Source organism: Rattus rattus, chromosome 10 (genome assembly GCF_011064425.1).
Source record: "Rattus rattus isolate New Zealand chromosome 10, Rrattus_CSIRO_v1, whole genome shotgun sequence".
Taxonomy (NCBI): domain Eukaryota; kingdom Metazoa; phylum Chordata; class Mammalia; order Rodentia; family Muridae; genus Rattus; species Rattus rattus.
The window spans coordinates 46,763,402-46,787,322 of record NC_046163.1 but is presented as its reverse complement, the minus strand read 5'-3'; the positions used below and the strand labels follow the sequence as shown (position 1 = coordinate 46,787,322).

At 46.0% G+C, this 23,921-nt stretch overlaps 1 protein-coding gene across 1 annotated transcript; it reads left to right on the top strand.

Annotated features, from left to right (window-relative positions):
- The first annotated feature begins 1,102 nt into the window (after positions 1-1,102).
- Lrrc52 (leucine rich repeat containing 52) lies at positions 1,103-23,475 on the top strand. The gene is made up of 2 exons (XM_032915782.1): positions 1,103-1,724; positions 23,153-23,475. The coding sequence occupies exons 1-2, from the start codon at positions 1,103-1,105 to the stop codon at positions 23,473-23,475; spliced, it is 945 nt and encodes a 314-aa protein (XP_032771673.1).
- The last annotated feature ends 446 nt before the right edge of the window (positions 23,476-23,921 follow it).

Genomic DNA, 23,921 nt, shown 5'->3' with positions numbered 1-23,921 from the left:
GTGTTTACAGTCCTAGGGAAATACAAGTAATAAGAAATAACTCACATTATCACACTCACAATAACTCACATTATCACACTCACAATAACTCACATTATCACACTCACGGTTGTTGCTGCTGCTGCTGCTGCTGCTGTTGTTGTTGTTGTTGTTGTTGTGCTTTTGGGCTTTGTTTTAAGGAGAGTAACATAACTGTTCAAAAAAGTCTTTTTAAAATACTAATGTGTACAGGAATGTGCACGTGCGTGTGAGTGTGTGTGTGTGTGTGTGTATGTGTGTGCGCACACACACTCCAAATGTAGACAAGGATGTGTATAACCTAGAAATAAAATCTTGGAGTCTCACCTTATCAGAGGATTTATTACAAAAGAGGCAAACCCCTTTCCTATCTTCTAAGAAACAACTTGCACCCCTTAAAATTTAGAACCCAAGAGAAGACCTGCTCTGAGAGATGATCATCAGAAAGGATAATGGGGCTGGAGACATCCCAGGTTCCCATGATGGATGAATTAAGGGCTCACGTCTAGCAAATCCTCTCTGACACCTCCATGTGGAGCTGATATGAACACTCCAAGCATGCACTAACATACACACACATACGGTGCCCTCATGTGTGTCCCCCTACACCCACATGCCCGACTCCTCCAGAGAGCGAGCTTACCTACCTACAAAAAAACACTCCTTACCACCCAGAGGGAGAGGTGAGAAGCCTCTGTCCCAGTGTCTCCCGAGGCTGCTGACATCACAAAAGTGTCAACTGGCAACCTCATTGTCATGCGGCTCTCCCCTGGCTCCCCTTCACTTACAAAGGCAGGGAAAGGGTGAGACCTTTCAAAGCTGCCAAGTGGGCAAACTTCCAACAGCACTCCGGACTGAGCTAGCAGCAGAGCCACCAAGCCGGCAGCAGGGCACTGGGCCTCGTGTTTCAACTTCTGTTCAGTTCTCCTGTAATGGAAAATTGCTTTGCACAAAGCTAGAGTGTTACAGTTTTTTCCAGCACCCATCCCCTGCCCTGCCCCACCCCTCGGCAGCCTTCAGATCAGAAGGACAGCTTGCACCCGCCCTCAGGAAGGTAGAAGGAGGGGAACTGTGGCTTCTTACTATGTCCCTTGCTTTAGGCCCTAGCCCCAAGTTGTTACTCTTTTCTCTTGGAATGGGGCTGGTATCAGGGTCCAAGTGTCCCAACAACTGTCTGTGTCAAGACCAAGAAGTAGCCTGCACGGATTTGCAGCTAACGGAATACCCAACTGACATTCCTCTCAACACCCGGAGGCTATACCTGAACAATAACAAAATCACTAGCTTACCAGCTCTGCAGCTAGGATTCCTCAGTGACCTCGTTTACTTGGACTGTCAGAACAACCGGATTCGAGAGGTGATGGATTACACGTTCATCGGGATCTTCAAACTCCTCTACCTTGACCTCAGCTCCAACAACCTAACTTCCATCTCCCCATTCAGTTTCTCCGTACTCACCAACCTGGTGCGGCTGAACATTTCAAACAACCCTCACCTCCTCTACCTTGACAAATACATCTTTGCCAACACCACCTCTTTGAGGTACCTGGACCTCAGAAACACCGGAATGCAGATCATCGACCATACTGGCTTCCACCACCTGGTGGTGCTCCAGACCCTGTACCTAAGTGGAAACCCATGGACGTGCAACTGCTCCTTCTTGGACTTCACCATCCACTTGTTAGTGTCTCATATGGACCACCCAGGTAAGGGCTTGATTGGTAGTGGGGAAAGGGTGTGATGACATGGAAGGAATCGGTTTCCGAGAGGGGTGTTCAAAAGATGGTCGGGATGGGAGGGAGAACTGGGTGAAGATGATTAAAAAGTACTGTTATTGTTTGGCCCGGCCCCTCCTTGGGTTGACTGCAGAGTCAATAATGCTTTAGTATAAGTTCTAGAATGAGAATTCAGAGTTCAAACGTGTCACCTCCACTGTGTGCCTTTAGAAACATCCCATTTCTCTACACCTGTGTCCCATCCATAAACCTGGTACATCTTACATAATTTGCAGAATTGTAACCAACAAAATGTGTATGAAATGATCCAAAAAGTGTACTGTAATTGAAAAGTAACCAAGTCATTCAAGGGCACTGAGCTCCCTGGGTAAAGTGTGTTAATCTGATTAATGCTGTGACTGAATTTTTCCAGGGTCTAAAATAAATTCAGCCCGTCATAGGTGAGGGAGAATCCAACAGGACTCAGGGAATGTTCCACAGGGCGGAGAGAGGCAGAGAACTCCAGGGACAGCAAAAGACAGAGGAGAGAAGGAAAGCCTTGGATAGACTTGTTTCCGAATGCTGACCTCACAGGGGAGTGTGACGCTGGGAGAGTCCGATTTTATAGCCTTACCTGGGAGAGTTCCAAGCTAGGTGCTACCTCAGAACCAACCCTCTCTGCCATGGCTCCTTTAGCATCCCAGGGTCTCACATCCTCATCCCAGGGACTCTGCTGTATCTTTCAACCCCAGGTAAGTCAGAGCTTCAGAGAAATGAGGCACCTTTCAGAGAGCCTGGGGCTACTGGTATTGTCCCTCTCACATGGCCACTCCTAGCCAAGAATGGCACCGCAGAGCTGGTGGAGAGAGAGTCATCAGCCCTCCGGAGCTCTGGGTGGCCATGTCTTAAAAGGTCTTCCAGGCAGGAAGTACTCTAGAGTGAAGGAAACTGGGATTTCCAGACCAGAGTTAAGGAGGCACTGAGACTAAGCACTGGGAGTAAGTACTTCCTTAACTTTTGTGCCCTGGGCAACTGCCGAATATCTCATCCTAAATTGTTAGAATAACAAAAAAGAAACTGTAACTTTGTCAGAAATCTCAGTAGCACTAAGACTGAAGACAGGAGCAGTAGTCTTAAGTAGCTTCCTTACCATCTTCTCTAAGAGCCAGACTATGGTTTCTGCGGAGTTCTCTACCAGAGGGTCAACTGCCCTGCATTGAATATAGTTCCTAAATGTGATTAATCCTGTCAGTTCACATTGTACCTGGTGCAAAGACATCACCTTTTCCTTCCCATCCCCACATACATACATACATGCATACATACATACATACATGCATACATACACACACATTTTAGTGCTCAGATGTGTTTAATTAGCATTTATTTATCTATGTTATGTTCACTCCCCCATTGTCTCTTATCACATGCCCACTCCTTTCCTACTAGTTTCCCTTCTTTCATGTAATGAGTGTGTGTGAGTGTGTGTGTGTGTGTGTGTGTGTGTGAGAGAGAGAGAGAGAGAGAGAGAGAGAGAGAGAGAGAGATCAATGAGTTTAATCAGAGTTGTTTACATGAACATAGGCAAGGTGTTATATAGAGAAACATGGGCAACTTAGCATTGGGTACATCACTGAAGAAAATGTCTCCCCCTTCCTCAGTAACCATTAACTGACAAAAGCTCCTTAGGAAGGGCTAAGACCTTAGGAGTCCCTCCCTCATTTCCACCACAGAATGTGAACAGGCCCAACCTTGTGCTGGTCTTGTATGATCCAGCTTCACATACACATCTCCCTTGAGCCACCAGGTTGCCAGGGCAACCTCCGACCCAACCTGACTACACCATGGCAATTTACCTTCTATTCTGGCTCCTAAGCCTACCATGCTATTCACCGAGCTTTCATGCAATTTTCCTTAATCAAATTTCTGCTTTTACAGTTGTGTCTTCTCAGAATTTTCAGGCTGACTCCTTTGGACTCCTTGACTCTTTCAATTCTACCCATAATTGAACAAGATTATAAAGCAGGTCTTTTTCACTGCATGTTTTCAAAGACAGAAGAAGGCATAACTATCTTGTCAAGTTCAGAAACTCCTCATAGATAAAAGGAGACACTGTTTCCCTCCACTGGCCAGTGGGACCCACAACTGCTGATCAGCTTGTCTCCTGCTTCCAGAGGCCCAGAGGAGCCTTATAGACTGCTTCTGGGAGAAGTGTGATCCCACTGCTCCTGTTCACTGCTGGTATCTCAGAAAACACGAAAAGCCAGGCCAGACAAATCTCTGTGGGTTTATTCTGCATGTCTCAATGCAGGCTGACTTGACAAAAATCACAGCACTAACACATGTAAAGAAAATCAATTTCAAATTGAGGTCTGAGCTACTCAGTTTAGGGCAGGTTGGCAAAATACTTGAGAAAATGCAGTCATTTTGCCTCGGAGTTTTGAAGGTTCCATGATCTGCTTTTAGAACTGAAGCAAAGCAATGAGAACCTATAGCAGAAGATGCCGCTGAAGGGGCTGCGGTCCCAACATCCCCTCAAAGGCACGCAGCCAGCTAGTTCCTAGTCCCTTCCTCTTAAAGGTTCCTCAATCTACTGATAGCTGCATGGAATGGGGACCTAACCTTTAACATTTTCCATGGACCTTTAGGAAACGTTTTAGACCCAAACTATAGCAAGGTCTTTATGAGACTGTATTATCTTTTAAATGTGAAAATCATGTAACTATCATCTTGTATCAGGTTAGTTAAATATAACTAAAGTAGTTTTATTTCTTAGCTGCCAACTACTTAGAGCTCATAAAAGATCATTTACTTTGGTTAACAGGCACTATCAAAATGTAACTGTAATACTCTGTCACTTGCTCAGATTTCTCATAATCTACCCAAACTCCAAAAGGAGAAATCTATTCTAGTGCTGCTCCTTTTGGGTCTCATTCAATCTCATATTCATCCTCTCCCTTCTCCTTACCTTCCTCTTCTTCCTCACCCTCCTCCTCCTCCTTCCTTTCCCACATGCACACACACAAACTCATGAGCATCCATGCATGCAAACACATAAAAACCACATGAACAAACACGAAGTTAGGTATAGCAATATATATATATATGTATATGTACATATATATGCCTATAATTACATCTACATTACATACATTAATGTATGAATGCACATGTATCCACTCATGCACAGAAACATACACCAAATTGAACACACAGTAAAATTCATTATATACTTCACCCTTGAGCTAGACTCTAATGCAAAGGAAGCAGGATTTCAATTGACTCTCCTATGATTCTTCTTCACGGTAGACATACTTGGCTTATACACTAACATTCTTGGTGAACTCTCAATTACAAACTCTCCTACTTATATCACATTTGCTGTCAAAATGGTGAACTTGAAATGTTCTAGAATGGAACTCACACTTCTCTTCCCAGATAGCCACAGTCTGGGATATAGGAAGAGATCAATGACATAACCAGTTTATACATAGGTGAGGAGGTACTAGTGGGGTCCCTGTAGTGCAGCATTAAGGGCAGTATGGCGGTGCAATGTCGATCTCTATGTTCCTTATGAAATGAGAAGTGAGTAGCTGGAAAGATGGCTCGGTAGGTAAGAGCATTTGTCCTTGCAGAGGACCTGGGTCCAGTTTTCTAGTTCCCTGTACCACTGTCTATAACTCCATCTCCACAGGATCTGGCACCCTCTTTTGATCTCAACAGGCACTGCGTGTATGTGGTACAATATACACGGGCAAACCACCCACTCATACACATACAATGAAAATGTTTTTTTTTAAAAAAACATCAGTGAAGCAGCAGATTTCTATGCTACCACTGAGCTCATCTCTTCATCCCCTCAAATGTATTTTGAGTGACTCCCTTGCCAAACAATTGCCCATGGGTATAGCTACCCCAGGCTCTGAGACTGTCTACAGAGATTCGCACGCCACTAGGAGACCAGCACTACTGTCATGTGCCCCCAGGTCTGTGGTACAGCAGAGCTAAACACTAGCCAGTGTCTGCCTAGACATCAGCCTTGGCTCTAAGTGATGGCACAGCCACCATGCAGACAGCAGAGCCCGGAGCTGGAAAGCTCAGGTTCTCAGAGAAATAGACACGTTATGATCCTAGCCTGCCACTTACTATCTATAGGATATCAGATAAGTCATCTAACCTCTCTGAACTTTGATTTCTTCATCTTTGAGATGTGGATAATAATAGATTCCAACCTACATAGGACTGTCATAATGATGAAACAAGAACATTTATGAACTGCTGTTAGCTCGACACTCCATAAGCATTCTGTAAACAAATGGTTGGCTGATGTAAGAGAAATGTAGAACTATAGCCGTTCCCTGAAGAGGAGGTGGGCTTCAGGAAGGCTCACACACAGAACACTGTCTGGGAAACAGGAGGACTCCAGAGGTACAGACATGGTGTGCATAGAATTTGTAAAGGAGATCATTTCAACTTTGTACTTTAGTCTATGAGGAAAGAGATGAGGGGATTCCTGGAAGGAGTTGGATAAAATGAGAACACAGAGTTCCAGACCCTGAAAAGCTGAAATGAACGCCAAAAATCAAGACTTGGTTACTTCTCCATGAGTTATGAGACTCGGGGCTAGATCAGCAACACCAAGGTAGCTGTGCATGCATCACTGAGTCTGGGTCTTAAAGTTCAACCCAAAGAAAATGCCCTTTCCAGAGGCAGGTGTGGATGTGCAGTTTTCTAGGTGAGAAGGCAAGAAAGTCCGCCCAACAGAGGGACGGCGGCATAGCCTTGTGATTCGCAAGCGCTGAGCAAAGCTTTTACTCCATCTCACCAGCTACTGCCTACCACAGAGCTGAAATTAGACATAGGATATTCACGCCCCCCCGACGCCATGACCTTGGAAAGGTCCCTGCCAGAATATGAACTTCCTGAGGAGAATAAGTATCCCCACGCCATTATCGGCTCAGAGGGAGGGGTGAATTATTGGTCTCTCTAATTAGCTAAAATGAATTCTGCAACAGCAGAAAACCTTGAAGGAAGAAGAGTTCCTGCAAGGAAATGGAGGGGACTCAAGAAAAGGCATGAGGGTGTTCTTCTCCTACTCATCCTGAGCTCAAGGGACACCCCCCATGCCCCACCGAAAGGGAGGCTTACAGGAAACTGAAATTGTTCTGTTCACCTCAATTCATCATAATGTTATCCAAAACAGGAATATTGAAGCTCTCCCAAATTAACAAGATGCTTGGCACTATTATCAAAAGCATTAAACAAAATCCTAAAATGACACTCTAACCAGATGCATGAAAATATTCAGTCCGACACAGTTCGCTTTTTAAACATGGAGGATAGCAGAAATGGAAGTATGTCATGATATTCCAGATGCCGGGTGCCCCACTGAGCCCTGATGAGTACAGGGTTAAAACAGGTGCGCACACACTCTGTTTTCTTTTTAGCCCAGGTCAGCAAGTAGGTGAACTAATTCCTGGCCGAAGCTGTGATTTTCCAGTCATTAGTGATATTTGAAGGTGAGAGTGGCTACTGAATTCTTCCCAGAATATTTATTTTCCCTAGTGAGACAGTGTGAAATATTTCTAGGATGTTCTCCAAAAGTCACTGAACCCTAACTCCTGTTTGCCCTTAACCCCCAAAGGGGGTTATTGACTCTCCCTTAACCCCCAAAGTCTGGCCCAAGGCAGCCAGCAGATGCTTCTGTAGCACCGTGAACACCTTAGATGTGACAGCCAATATAGAAGACATTAGTTGTATGTGGCTATTGAGCTCTTGAAATTTGGAGTACCACTGAACTGCATTTCTGTACTTATTTCAGCCCATTTAAATAGTCACACGGGATAGTGGCTCTCATAATGCTGGACAAGCCATTTAACACAGGAGCCTTAAGCAGAATCTGTCATTGTGTTACTCTGTGTTAGAGGGGGTTATTGGTTGGGTTGGTTGGTTAGTTGATAGGTTGGTATTTGATTTTGGTTTGGAGTTCTGTTTTGTTTTGCTTTGCTTCCATAAGATACCTGAGACAATAACATAAAGGAGAAAAAGATTGCTTGGGCTCATGTTTCAAAGATCTAAGTCCACAGTTGGCTGTCTCCATGGTTTCTAGGCTTAGAGCAGAGAGATAAGGGAGGAAGTGACCTACTTCCTATGATGACACCCCACTTTTCAGTTTCAACTGCCTCCCAAGAATCTCAAATTATGAATTCATCAGTGGATTAACCCATTGTTTGGGTCAGAGCGCCCCGCCCACGATTCAGTCAGTTCCCAAAGGATCCACTTCTGAACACTGCATTGGTGATCAAGCCTTCAGAATGAGTTTTGGGGAAACATTTCTTACCCAAACTATAGCAAGTGTCTTCACAGGTAAGTGACTACTGGGTCCGGCCCAGCATGGATATATATCGACGTCCAAGGCCAAGGATCCTCTCCATTTTTCTCCATTTTCTTGTTATTGGGCACATCAGCCAATTTGACTCTAAAACACTTATATTCTTCTGTGTGAAAATATGTGAAGACAGTTATAACACAGAGAAGTTCTAATTCCTGTCTACTAAAGGCAGCCAGGGATAGAAGAGATATAAAGTAGACTGGGAAGTCAGACAGCCCTACCCTGGCTGTAGCAACCCCACTGAGTAACTTTGAGAGAGCTATCTCCTCACTTCCAGTCTCACTTTTCTTGTTTTTTTTTTTTTGTTTGTGTTTGTTTGTTTTAAGATATATTTATTTATTATGTGTACAGCTTTCTGTCTGCATGTATGCCTATAGGCCAGAAGAGGGCACCAGATCTCATTATAGATAGTTGTGAGCCACCATGAGGTTGCTAGGAATTGAACTCAGGACCTCTGGAAGAACAGACAGTGCTCTTAACCTCAGAGCCATCTCTCCAGCCCCACTTTTCTTGCTTTTTAAAGTAGGATAACAGAACACGAAATTCTCAAAGATCCTTTTAACTCAAAGGCTTCAGATCTAAATAGAAAGATAAGATACCTGTGGTGACTTGTGTATGCTCAGCCCAGGGAGTGGCACTATTAGAAGGTGTGGCCCTCTTGGAGTAGGTGTGTCACTGTGGGTGTGGGCTTTAAGACCCTCATCCTAGCTGCCTGGAAGCCAGTATTCCGCTATCAGCCTTCAGATGAAGATGTAGAACTCTCAGCTCCTCCTGCACCATGCCTGCCTGGGTGTTGCCATGTTCCCATCTTGATGATAATGGACTGAACCTCTGAACTTGTAAGCCAGCCCCAATTAAGTGTTGTCCTTATAAGAGTTGCCTTGGTCATGGTATCTGTTCACAGCAGTAAAACCCTAAGACCACATCCATGATAGAAGAGGAGACGGTGCTCAACAGATAGAATCTCAAGTAAACAAGTGCATGGTGGGTAAAAGAGAGATGGAGGTATTCCTAGTACAGATGGCTACAACCACAGTGAGGAAGAGAAAGGAAGAAGCAGGAAGCTTCTGGTTAAGCTCCATCAACTTTTCTACCACAAGGTACAGGGCCTCAGTCTTTCCTCTGAGGCCTGACACCCCAAGCAGAGGCCCTTAAACTCTAATGTGTACTAAAATCCCACTCCCTGAGATTCTGAGTCATTGACAGGCCACTTCTCAGACAGCCTATGGCAACATCCTGTGTTCTAGAGCTTCTATGGATGTTCATGCTGAAAAACAAGTTAATTCGCACTGAGATGCTAATGGATAGTAATGTTTTGAAATGTCTCCCTCATGGGGTATTTGCAGTTTGACTGGAAACAATCAAAAATCAAGAATTCAGAAAGTGACTGGCTAACAGAGATAGGAATGGGCAGGTTTTAGGTCCCCTTGTGTCAACTCTTAAGTTGTAGTCCTTAGGCAGTTCTAATTGAACCTAGTGTTGGGGCCCAAAAGTCAAGGAGGAATCTGGGCAAGGGTGACACAGAGGTGGGTACACGAGGCAACCGAGGGACATCTGCAGGGAACAGATGGTTTGGATCATGTGCTGCTTCAGGTCCAAGTCATTGTGAGGGCATTTTGAACAGAGAACATCTTAGTTTCACTCCGTGGTTATGTCATCCTGTATCCAGGCAGCTATAATAGGATAGTGGCCCCATTTCAACACACCAAGTACAAAGTCAGCCTCAGCTGTGCCAAAACTTAGATTTCCAGAATGAATTCAGGTCTTGCACTACTTCATTATAAATGTTAACCCAGCTCCAAGCTCCTCCATCAGAGAAATTGAAATAAAGACTAGAGGCAGGCAGAGGTGGGGAGAGGAGCTGAGAGAAAATGAGAATTTCTGTACAGCAGATGGTTCAAACATCGTCAACTGCTCTGCCAGCCTGACTGTCTTATAAAAACATCCCCTGGCCTTGGTGCTAGAAGATCATCTTTCTGAGAACAATGATGGATCATAAATGGAAATGACTAAAACATCCCCAAAAAAGAATGGCCAGCCAGGTGATTCTAATAGGTTCCCTTACTCAACCCAAATGGGATTCCTGAGGGTAAGTCATCTAATGATAGTTCTCCACATGACTTCTCAAACCACCTAGCAAGCTCAGACTTCTGGAAGGTGGTAATAAAAGGCTGACCAGAACAGACAGCCCGAGTTTACCCGTCTCGACCCAAGGAACACCTGATGCTGGCAGAATACAGGATGATGGATGCAACTAGAAAATGAGACAAAGGTTCATCCCTAAAGAACCCTGAATAACTATCTAAGGACCATGCTGTGTGTGGTGGTTTGAATATGCTTGCCAAGGAAGTGGTACTATTAGAAGGTATGGCCTTGTTGAAAGAAGTGTGTCACTGCCGGGGTGGCCTTTGAGATCCTCCTCCTAGCCTCATGGGAGACAGTCTTCTGTTTGCCTTTGGAACAAGATGTAGAACTCTCAGTCCCTCCAGAACCATGCCTGCCTGGATGTTGCCAAGCTTCCCTCCATGATGATAGTGGACTGAACCTCAGAACTTGTAAGCCAGCCCCAATTAAATATTGTCCCTTATAAGAGTTGTCTTGGTCATGGTGTCTCTTCACAGCAATGGAAATCCTAAGACGATGCATATCATATGAAGCCCTGGAAAGTAGACGAGTCTGGAGACAGAGTTAGGAATTAAGCTCCTGCGACAACCAGGAGGCAGAGAGCAGAGGCCAATGGCAGCAGTGAGGATGGAGGTGTGGAGAAGTAGGACAGGAGAACTTGGAAGATAGAAACAGGACCTAGGACTGAACTGGTCTGCTCATGGTTTCTTATACTTCTGTCAGGCAAAATTGTAGGTGATAAATTTATATTAATTTATCCTCTTTCTTAATATCCTGGGAGCTCTATGATAGCCTTCTGCATCTTTAGAAAGTAGCACAAGGTCTGACAAAGAGAAAGTCTCATTAAATGAGTGAATGATATTGGAAAAGTAAAAAGGAAGGGGGAAGTGAAGAGTAACTTCTAATGTTTAGCTTAGACAATTGTAAGAAATTCATTGAGCTAAACACTCGCCTGGTCATCTTCCCATCACTATAACAAAATATCTGACATTTCTGACTTACCAGGAGAACATGGCTGCTGGCTCACAGTTGGCAAGATTCAGTCCAGAATCAATTGGCCCCATTGTTTTAGCCCTTAGATGAGACAGCACATCATGGTGGTGATGCATTTATTTTCAGCACAATGGTAATTTTTGGTCCAGATAGGTGTGACCAGGGAAGGGGTTGGGGATTTAGCTCAGTGGTAGAGCGCTTGCCTAGGGAAGCGCAAGGCCCTGGGTTCGATCCCCAGCTCCGAAAAAAAAAAAAAAAAAAAAAAAAAAAAGGTGTGACCAGGGAATTGAAGGTGCCAGCCACTCGATGGTCACTACAAGCAAACCTGAGAGTGTGACTCTCAGTAGTTTGTTGTCTCGCATTCACCATGGTTAAATATGAACTCTCAAGGAGATGAGCAAAGCAAAAGTGAACTGTGTTAACAAGACTCGAGGAATTAAGAAGGCGCAAAGGGAACTCCTAGAGCTAGGATTTATTACAGGAATGAAGTAGTCAGGAAGCACCTATAGCCAGTAGGGGCACCTGAGTAGGCAGCCACTGAGCTGCAAGTCAGGGGGCGGTGATTATAGGATGACAGAAACCGGACAAAGACCAGGCTGACTTCTGTTGAGATCAATTAATTATCTGAGCATATCAGAGAGGTCAAGTTAATTACGGGTGACACACTGCATGTTCTTATGGTCTAACCAGGGAGACGGACATATACTCCCCACCCAGAAACTTCCCTCTGTTCATCTCTTAGCTGCTAATCTTGACTGTGGGCCAGCCTTTTATTGCCTGCCAGAACTGATAATTTCTGACCTTGTACGTGTTGCTAGTCTTAGACCTTGATGGAGTCTAGTGATTGTTAATTAGACTACATTCTAGTCTAGTAGTTGTTTACATAACCAGTCAGTGGTTTTACCATAACAGCATGGGTTGAATGAGATTTTTTTCCTCAGCCTAGTCAAGTTTTTTTAAACTAAAAGGCACGACGTTTCAAAACCAGGCAGTACTATCCAGGCACTTACCATCCCAGCACTCAGGAGACAGGTAAGGGTAGAGCATTCCTATGAGTTCAAGGCTAGGCTGGTCTACATTGCAAGTTCCAGGTCAGTCAGGACTACACAATGAGATCCTGTCTCAAGAACAAAACAAACAGCAGGTATTTCAGGGTGGAGTTTACTACTTTGTTGAGTAGATAGGAGAATCTGAGTTTGATTACCCAATACCATATAAGTGCAGCTGCCAAAGTCCCCCTTAGTTTTGCCTGATTAACCTTCTCGAAGCTCCTGGGATGTAGGTTACCTCACACCCAGGTCTTTGCCTATGGCACAGTCTACTTAGGGTTTATGGCATTATGATTAGCTGCTGTAAACGTAAGACTAGGTGAAAGGTCAGTAATGCCTTGTGTGTATTTTTCAGAGAAGAGGCTTGGTGGGAGAGACTCACTGGAGCCAAGGCTGACTGGAGCCCACTGACTTTATCTTCCAAAGCCTTCCCTGTCCACCCTCTGTTCTGGTCAGCTTAGGTATCTCCCACCTGAAGGCAAGCCCTGCTATTTCCCGTTCCTGGTGTTCCCAATGCTCTTGAAGAAGGGGTGCCCAGAAAGCTAAGGATAACTAGGCCAACCTTGAGTCGCTGAGCAATAGATCCTGTGAGACAATGGGAGTTAGTAAACTCAGGATAGGCAACAGACCATCAAATACACACGTGGAGAATCAATGTCTCTGGCGATCACTGAACTCAAATGACATGAGAGCAGCAAAGGGAAGGTTTAGAATGACGCACTCTAAGGGCCAAGCACAGACGCTCTTGGGAATGCCATGTTACTGAAAGAAGGACATAACTCAAGAAGCATGGGGTTGGGGGGGCAGGGCAGAAAGGACATTTGAAGAAGACAAAGTCTCCAAACAGCAGTCCCCAGAAGACCCAACACTGTCCATCATGTTTAACTACCAGGTCCCTGGGATGAGACTGAACGCAAGTCAGGGGTGGGCCATGGAAGGTGCAGAGAGACGAGTATATAATCTGTCTCCCTTCTAGAAGCCTCCCTTCTGGTTGGTGTGGGATGGAGGATACAGGGTGATAATCTGAGCAGAAACAAGAGCGCCTTTCTAAGGAAAAAAAGAGATTCAATCATTAGTTAATCTGCTCATTCAGAAAGAAAGAGCAAATATTCAGGAGACAGGGGAGAACAACTAAAGAAGGGAACCCCATGAGGAGGGAGCAGATGGTCTCTAAAGCCAGGCAAATGGTCCCTTCTCTGTCTCCTGGGGCTGTGGAGAAGAAAAGGAAGGGAAGCCTAAATGTGGCAAGTGCAACCAAAGCACTGACCCTCCTTGAGAACCTACACCTCGCTTTCTAGAGATGAAGGTCAAAGACTGACTTTCACTGCTGTAAACAGACACCATGACCAATGCAAGTTTTATAAAAGACAACATTTAATTGGGGCTGGCTTACAGGTTCAGAGGTTCAGTTCATTATCACCAAGGCTGGAGTATGACAGCATCCAGGTAGGCATGGTGCAGGAGGAGCTGAGAGTTCTACATCTTCATCTGAAGGCTCCCAGCAGAATACTCATTTCCAGGCAGCTAGGGTGAGGGTCTTAAGCCCATGCCCACAATGACACACCTACTCCAACAAGGCACGCCTCCTAATAGTGCCACTCCCTGGACCAAGCATATACAAACCATCCCACTTTCTTTTTGTTTTATTAATTATTTTATTTATTATATCTCAAATGTTGTTCCTCTCCCCTGGCCCAGCCCCCTCATTTCACATGAGGTTTCCTATGACATTGCCAAGCCATCAAGTGAGAACAAACCTTCTGCTCTTGAAATGCTGTGAGACTGGATGGCTCTGGTGGCTGCTGCCATTCTGTGGTGCTGGGGATTGAACTCAGGGCCTCACGCACAGGAGGCAAATGTGCTGCCACCAAGCCACATACTCAACCCTGAACTGCCTGATTTTTAATACTTAAAAACTACCTGGCTAGGATTTTAAACACTCTTCATGCAGCCCAGTCTTCTTGTCTGAAAAATGATGTAGTGTTGCTGTAAAATTATACAAAAAGACAATCGTGGGGGTTCCTGCAAGTTCCCACTCCCAAGGATCCGCACGCTCTAGCTGTTTCTCTGTTACCGATTTCACACACCATCCCCTTGGCAGTTGTTACCATGCCTGAGACTCGCATAGCATTCCTCAGGCCATGCTAGCATGGACCCACACCATGCTAGCCCCAAGCATTCTATAAACTAGCACTGCTTCCTGTCACAAACTCTGTTCACACTCCCAGTACTCAGTGAAATCATTACTCAGCAAACTGGAACCCAACAACCAGATTTATGTGTTAAATGTTCAATGTACAATATATCCACACAATTAATTTACAACCAATTGATAAGATATAATTTCCCACCTAAACATACAAAGCCCTAAGGGCGTATAACACATCCATCCCTAAGAACATTCATAACAACCTGTGAAGGTACAGAGTGGAATCTTTTTTTTTTTTTTTTCAGTGTCCATCGTTCAAACTTTATTTACAGTAGATACGAACAGTCCTTATTGGCTGAGATGTTGCAGGGGCCACCTGTCATCAAGCAGGGCATGGCTGTCCAGAGTGGAATCTTAACATCCGCCTCCATGTTCTCTCGGCAGCTTCCTCTCCCCAGTCGTCTCCTCCTCTTTCCTCAAACTTTTCTCCCGCCCATTCTTCCTTCTTGTCCAATGACAGGCCTCGTTCTATCTTGTACCCGCCTTCACCTGCATAATGACATCCTCCCACAATGCGGTCCCCATTCCCTTGTGTGGCTGTAGAAGTTAAACGATGATGCACATGGAGAGCGCAGCACCCCAGTACTAAGTGCTAAACAGTGCTGGTTACCGCTGTCGCTGTCGCTGCCTCCTATGCAGACCCAGGTTTCCTGGGGGTGACTCTGAGTACTGGTAGCACACAGAGAAGAGATGGCTGTGGATGTTCACAGACAGAAGCAAGGAGATGCAGGCATTGCTCTGCTATGGTCTTCATGTACAGGCACCGTGAGGTGGCAGAGCTCTTGAGGAAGGGATGTGAACTCTTTCAGATTGATCACAATAAGTAAAAGGCACCAAATGCACTGTCCGGCCCTAAGGCCAGGATCTCTCTTTTCATCCCATCCTGAAAAATCTGGTCTTTGTCTCAACATAACAAAATAACTGGTATGTACCTGATACATCTCATTAAAATACAGCTAAGATTGAAATGAGCTGGAGGTGGTTGTTTATACTTGCAATTCTAGCCCTCAGAAGTCTGAGGCAGGAGGACTGCAGAGTCTAAGGCTAGTCTGGGCTCACAGTGCATTCCAGGCTATTCTACATTACAAAATTATTCAAACTGGTCCCAAACCAACAAACCAACCAACCAACCAAGACTGGAATGAAAGTCATGTTAGGCAAACCCTTGCCTGTCTCAATTTATCTTCTTGTACTAGCCAAGAGTTTCTGGTCCCAGCCTTTGGCCAAGGTGAGGTATGGTATTATTACCCCAAGTGACAGTTAGTGAAGTGTGAGAAGCCCAGCCTAGACTCTCAGTGCCTGGGTAGGCACTGGGCAGACCACTGTGAAAGAGACATACTGTGTGGAGCCTACATTGTCACATGAGAGGAAGACTGTAAGCAACAAGTACTCTCAAGGGGAAGAGTGTGCCCAGGCGCATACTTCAGACCAGGTGGTCTCTAGCTAGTGGCTTCTATGCGGAGAACCGAGTTAAAAGATGAAGACAAGCCATGGGAATGTGAAGTGAGGTGATGGATGGGGCTTTCTAGACAGGGGAATGAGCACTGCGATCCACGGCGCTTGACAAGCAAGAAGAAGAGAATGGCCGCAGCAAGGGGAAAGGGAAGGGATTCAAGGAAACAGACCAGAACAGCCTGGTCCGAAGCCAGACCACACAGCAAATAAGCCACACAAGGGTTTGCTTTTATTCCACCGTGACAAGGGGGCCTGCAAGGGGTTTTGGCAGAGAAGTAACATGCTTTGTGATTGATAGTTGGCTCCCACTGCTGTATGTAGGAGAGACTGTCAAGGAGAGGGGTTGGGGGGGGGGATGGTGGCTCAGACCTGGGTAGCACTGCACATGGTAAGACACTGGAAAACAGGACATATAACAGTGAAGGGGACACACGGTGTTTGCCTATGCCTTGAATAACAGGTGGGATGGGAGCAAGGAGACCCCCTTGTTTCTTCCTGGTATTCGAGTGAGTAGTGGTACCCTACACTCCTGAAATTTTATAAACGGCTTGCTATCCATGAGGATGCTCCACAGGTTTTCCCACAGAACACTCCTGTGAGGTCATTTTCTCAACCAATGTTGTTCCAAAATGACACCAGCTTGTGTCAAGTTGATATAAAACTAGCCAGCACAGAGTGATTTTTATGACAAAGAGAAAACTATAAAAAGAAGCAGGCTGTAGTTTGGTAGACCCCAGCTTAGGACACCCCAGTGAGATAGCTGGGTGATAAAGAAATGGAGCCCCCCATGGGCAAAGGTAGAGCCCGTGTCGGGAGTAGAACAGTTCATGAGGACACGGCAAGGTCTTGCTGTCCAGTTGGCTTTGGTGTGGACTGCTGTGTTGCCCGTGTAGATTCCTCCTAGGGAGGAATCTCTGGAGTTTCACCCATTGTACAGGAGGATATCACAGTGATTCATTTTCTTCAAATTCCACCTAGAAAACCTGTTCTAAACTACAGGCCAAAGATGTGGTGGCTAAGCAGGTTAAGAAGTACTTAGCAAAACATGTAAGCCAACAAAAACGGGAGTTTGAGCTAGACCTGATGGGGCTCGCCTATAATCCCAGTTCCTTGGGAAGTTGTGGTGGGAGGACCCCAAATCCAAAGCTTCCTGGACTACAGAGCAAGCTCACAGCCTGGGCAAGCTAATGAGGCTCTGTTTCAAACAACAATTTTAAAGAGGTTAGGGATCTTGCTCCGTGATAAATGTTACCTGGTATTCACTGGGCCCCAAACTGAATCCTAAATACTGCAGAAAGGAAAGATGCCAGGAGGAAGGGAGGAAGAACTGCTGGAGAGCTCACTGCAGGAATGTCCTCAAATTCCATCTCTCCTTGTATCCTGCCCCCTCTTTTGAGGATCCCCACCCACTAGAGCCCAGATAGTTCATTGTGTTCCCTGGGCACACAGGGGATGGGTGCTCATAGAAGCCTGAGTGGAGCCTGATTCCTTCTGGACCAAATACCCGGACATCTGGAATGTGGCCCCTACCAAGGAGCATGGTCTTTTCCACAGACCTCTTAGAAGGAGTTCAAAGGGAAGCCTCAAAGCTTTTCACAACTAATACGTAGTTCTGAAGCACAGGCTGCAGAGACTCCTGGCTTCTGCATACACCTGGTTCTGGGAGACATGTTTACTGCCTATGAGTAAAATGCTGTGTGCAGAAATAAACAAGGTGAAAGTTTATGTTTCCTTAGGAACCATTTGCAAGTAGTTAAACATTAATAACATCTGTAATTGTGCCTAGGAGTTTTAACTGGGGCAGATGTTCTGGGCCCATTGGAGTAGTATTAAAAGAAGGGATATTAGGGGGCCTAGGCACACCATCTATATAATGTGAATGGCGCCCCTTGGAGTTTGTCAGAGCATAGCAGGTGGTTGCTCTATGTAAGAGAGAAGACTAGATATATAGTTTACTCCTTCCCTAGGCTCGCAATATTTAAAACTACCATTCAAGCTGGTTCAGAATAGATTTTACAGCTAAATTTTATTAATACTTCATGTTATACCTGGTACACATCAAAAATTCCACCATCAGTATATAGGTATATATTCTCTGAGGACACCAACTCAGACTAAAAGAATAATATATCAAGAAAGACAAAAGTGTGGATGCTTCAGTACTTCTTAGAGTGAACAAAATACTCACAGGAGGAAATTCGGAAATGAAGTGTGGAGCAGAGGCTGAGGGAAAGGCCATCCAGAGACTGCCACACACGGGAATCCATCCCACATGCAGTCACGAAACCCAATCACTATTGAGGATGCCAAGAGGTGTATGCTGACAGGAGCCTGATATAGCTGCCTCCTGAGAGGCTCTGCCAGAGCATGATAAATACAGAGGTGGATGCTTGCAGGCAACTATTGGGACTATGAATGGGGTCCCCAATAAAGGAGTTAGGGAAAGGACTGAGGTGATTGAGGAGGTTTGCAACCCCATAGGAAGAACAACAATCAGACCCCCCAGAGCTCCCAGGGACTAAACCATCAACCAAAGAGTACACATGGAGGGACACATGGCTCCAGCCCCATATGTAGCAGAGGATGGCCTTGTTGGGCAGCAATGGAAGGAGAGGCCCTTGGTCCTGTGAAGGCTCGATATCCCAGTGTAGGGGAATGCCAGGGTGGGGAGGCAGGAGAGAGTGGGTGGGTGGGTAGGGAAGCATCCTCATAGAAGCAGGTGGAGGGGGATGGGATAGAGGGAAACCGGGAATGGGGATAACACTTGAAATGTAAATAAAGAAAATATCCAATAGAAAAGAAAAAAGAAAAATCAATAATAATAATATATCACTAACAAGCTAAGAAAATGAATTTAAATAATAAACAAGAAGGCAAAAAAGGTGAAGAAATAGGACATAAAATATAAGAAATAAATACAAAGCCAAGTAACGAGGTACTCGATATAAACTGTCAATGGACTGACAATAGAAAGTTTTGCTAGCTTGGGTGGGGGGTTAAAATCCCAGCTCTAAGTTGCTCACAAAAATAAACCTTATACATAGAAAAGTGGTTAACACTGAAGGAATGGGAAAAGACGGGCAATGCAAACACTAGCCAACAGGAATTCAGCCCAGCCACACTAGGAGAAGGCGGTCTTTACGACAGGCATCACTGCACTAAGACCTATGGGTCCATAACCGAAAGGCAACGATGGTAACTTTGTATGCATCTTTTTAACATAGGTTAAAACACAACTGTATGAAATGGTGACTTCGATGTGGCATTTTTGGGTTAACCTGTACCTAGAAAAGGTAAAATTCCTTCCCATGGAAACTAATAAATAACCAATAGAGTAACAAAAAATGAGAGACCATCTCAATTCATATATTAGGAAGTCAGCATGGGAGGCTGGTAGGTTGACTCGGTAGTTAAAGTGCGTACTACTCAGTCATGAGGACGTGAGATTGGATCCCAGACACAGGCCGTACATAGGACAGGTGGATCCCTGGGGCTTGTTGGCAGCCCAGACTAGCCAAGACAGTGAGCTTGCTTGGTCAGTGAGAGACCCTGCCTCAAAATATACAAGGTGGAGATTAAGAGAAGACATCAGCCTCCGGCCTTCATAAACACGCACACACACACACACACACACACACACACACACACACACACTCTAACATTGACACTTACACACACACACACACTAACACATATACACATATACATATACTCGCACACACATACTAACACACACACACAGAAATAAAATTAAATTTAAAAGTCAGCAAGGGTATAGATATCTATAATACCACAACCTAAGGGACTTTAAACAGAGCAACATACTAAACAAAGATAAAAGAAGTATTTTTCAGAACAATGAAAATTTACTAAAATTTGCCTGAGGCTAGGCCATAATACAAATTATCAAAAATTTTTCTAAGGATTTTCAAAATGTCAGAACATGTTTCTAACCCCAGTAGAACTGAACTAGAATCCAGTTGTCTTGGTATCAACGCAGGGTGGACTGTGGCAGGTGGATAGAGGGCTGGGGATGGATGGGAACAATGGCATGTCCTCTGACCTGTGAGGAGAGGTGTCGGGAGAGTAGAGAGGCACTTTAAGGTTCGTACAGAACGGGAAGAACCGGGTCGGGCGAAGACTGAAGAAAGAGGCTGTCGGTGCTAGAATGTGAGTCGTGTGATGCAGCCAGTCCCAGGTGAGGGCCAGGGCAAGGGTGATCAAGGTGTTAGACACTGCACTAGAGCAAAAGGGAGCTGCCACAGGAAAACAAAACTGAAGGTGGCAGATGCTGGGCGCCAGGACGGGTGCTGTGGGTGTCACTCTGAGGTGCACAGGAGCCATCACAGGAGCCTTTGATAATGTGCACGTAGGAAAAGTCAAGCCTTGCAGAGGCGGTGTGTGGCGTTTGTGTAGGAATCAGACCCTCGCTGGTGAACCTAGACGTGTAGAGCTGGGAGACTGGGAGGGAAGCTCAGCCTTGACAGTGATGTGGTGGGGGAAGGGGAGAGAAGGAAGCTGCAGAGAAGCCCAGGCCTCCCTCCTGACAGCCACCCACATCCCTCACCCGCACAGCAGCCTAACAATGCATTAAAATCACTGCCTAATTGCTCCTTTCAGAGTTAATGCTCTCAAACGGGGAAGTGTGTGTTTAATGTTTAGTCTCATCTCTGCCGCCCAAGCCCCAATTTGAAAGCCAAATCTTTTTAAAAATAGAATGAGATAAACCCTAGACACAGCTCCGACCCTCAGAATCCCACGTTTTTCTTTCTCGAATCTGTCTTTCTTTGGATATGTCGCTGGCAGTTTGAGCAGGTGACCTGGGAAACCTGTCTGGATCAATCCTGGAGTAGCTTTAGCAGTTTCTCGAACTCTTAGGCAGAGCGGAGGAAGCCTTCCCTTGGGCCAAAGCATGACTAGATTTGTGTCCCTTTGTGTCCACAGCCCTTCTTCTGTCCAGGAACCCTGTCCATTGGAGCAGGGTGGCCCACAGGGATACCTGGCCACATTCCATCTAGAGGGAAGTGGCCCCCTCTCTTGTTCTCAGAGTCACTGCAAACAAGGCACGTGGCACAGTCTTTGCACTGGCTTTTCCTACAACAACAGCCCATTGGCCGTAGATTACCCAATGATGTTGGAGGTGTAACTTTCCTACTGGAACACTGACACAGAAGTAAGGGGCAGGAACCACACCCCTTCCACTGTTCTTTACAGGAGCCCACACCTACCTGCTACTCTGCTCCCTAATTCTCCTACCACTGGCTTATGTTAGGATTTCCTAGCCTAACATCCTTCCTTATTGTCCTTGTCACCAAGGACATTGATGCCACCACACTGTTGCACAGTTCCTACCCTGGAGTTAAAAGGAGCTTCTCTGTTATGTCCTTTGGTTGTAGCTCCCATGTCTTCACTCCCTGGAACAGCTCAGTCCTGGTCTTCTGTCTTTGGTCTCCTGGCTAGGTCCTTTGAGGTATCTAGAACCTTCAAATCATGAAACTTCTTAAGTCTCCATTTCCTTGTTTATAAAATAAAGATGAAAATATTATAAAGATCAAGATGGTGGCAAGCATTACATGAGATAAAATGTGTACGCTAAAAGCTTAGAAAACAATAGTTAGAACTATGACTAATTGATCAGGGCAAAGCCTGGCTTTAACTCTGTGCTGCAAATTATTCCTTCATCCTGGGCTGGGTGTTTGCCTAGGCACCGACGCATACACATCAACATGGTGCAGCTCACGGAGCTAGAAAACCACAGCTGCGGTAGTGCTCTAAGTGCCGTGCGTAGCTGGCACAGTAACCTGCCTTCTCACCTTGTTAACTACTCTGAAGATACATACCATGCTCTATGCCTGTAAATGAGAAAGTGGAGAGGAAATGAGGTGGCCTGCCCAAGTCTGCCGTGACTAGCAACTGGTTTGGATTGGATAGCTCAAGAGCCCCCTTTTCCTTCTGCTCTATACTGAAGCCCATTGTGCTAGATCTGGGGCAGCACCCAGGGAAGCAGCCAGGGAGCTGCATCAGCTGCTAACGGGGACCGACCAATCAAGTCACTCATGGGACCCACTGGTGAGTGCCAGCGCCATTGCTAAGAAGTGGAACTGCTTCACCTACTGGCAAAGTCTTAACGCTGAGCTTCCCAGACATCCATACGAAGACTTCCGGGAAATCTCGTCCCTTCCTGAAGGTGAATGGTTTCTGATTCTCTTGGATGACATTAGTGGTCTCTGTTAGTTGGCTTTTCATCAATGTGACAAAATAAAGGAGAGAAACAACTTTAAAGGAACAAAAGTTTGCTCTGACTCATGACTTCACAGGCTTCTGCCTGCAACTGCTCGATCCCTTTGCTGTGGGTTCGCAGTCAAACAGAACATCAGTGCAGAGAGCAGAGCGTGGAGTGAAGGTGCTCACCCGTGGTAGTCAGGGAGCACAGCATGAGCAAGGACCCGGGGAAAAGACAGAACCTTCGCAGTCACACCTCAGTGGCATCCCTCCTCCAGCTAGGCCCCGCCTCCAGCTAGGCCCCGCCTCCAGCTAGGCCCCGCCTCCAGCTAGGCCCCGCCTCCTAAAAGCCCCTGGATGTGAAGTCATTGGTGACCCATGAGTCCTTTCAGGAGGTTGTCCCCTTGTGATCCAGTCACTCGATAGTACCACCAGCCAGGAACCAAGGTATCTAAGTGTACACCTTTTAGGAGGACAAGTAGCATTTAACCCACAGAGTGGTCCCTGAGTCAGCTCAGGCACTAGGACAGAGCAGGGCCAGGAACGGGCAAAGACAGGTTGAGAAAGAGGGAACTGGGAATCTGGCGAAGCATGGTGCATTAGTTCCAACATTCCATGCTATGTTTCCAACCTCCTGCCCACTGTTGGGGTGTCCCTTTCCCTAAGAGCGGGTCTGAAGCAAAGGCCATTATCATGACTGAATGCAGCTAAGCCTGAGTGTAAGACGTAGTTCTAGGCACAGCACATCTCTAACTGTAACGCGTCACCAGATGCCCTGGACTCTTGTTACAAGCATGGCTCAGTCAGTCTGGTGTGGGCCTGAGATTCTGCATTTCTAGCAAGGTCTACGTGCCACCAGCACTGTTAGCCCATAGGCCGCACTTTGAGCAGTGAGCTCCGGACGCCCATTCCCTTTGGCTTAGGACACTGGGAATCCTATGTTTCAGCACCCTGCTTGCTGTGTTTCTCTTCACAGATGCCCAGAATGCCACGTGTACGGAGCCCCCTGAGCTGAAAGGGTGGCCCATCACGAAGGTGGGGAATCCACTCCAGTACATGTGCATCACACACCTGGACCACCAGGACTACATCTTCTTACTGCTCATCGGCTTCTGCATCTTCGCCGCAGGCACCGTGGCCGCCTGGCTCACGGGTGTGTGTGCTGTGCTATACCAGAATGCCCTCCGGAAGTCGAGCGGGGACGATACCGAGGATGAGACTGGGATTAGGATCACCAACCAGATGTTTCGAAGCAGCGCGCACTTAGCCCCAGCCCGTCGGTTCCCTGAACTGATCTAGCACCAGCCCGTCGGTTCCCTGAACTGATCTAGCTGCCAGAGAGCACCACCCACTGTGCCTTCCCTGGTCTGGATCCCTGCTTTCTCTCTTGCCCTCCCATCTTACCATCACTGTCTTGGAGACTGAGGCCTTCTAGTAAAATAAAACATTTGGTGGTCATTTCAGAGGCTGGTCCCTTCCTGCTCTACCGGCCCGTGTGCGCTTCTCTGAGCTCAGCAGGACGGAATAGAAAGTCCAAAAAGCTTGATGGATTCATCAAAATAGCAAGGAAACCCATCCTAAAAGCAAGTGGACTTGTATTTAATTACTGTGTCTCAAAAGCAAATGCTGGAGGAGAGAGATAAAACCCTCAGGGGTAAGAGCCTTCTCGAAGAGCAAACAATCTGCAGCGAAGTGAAGAGTAGTGTGGCCATGTTCTCTTCACATGCTGTCTTACAGTGATCCCG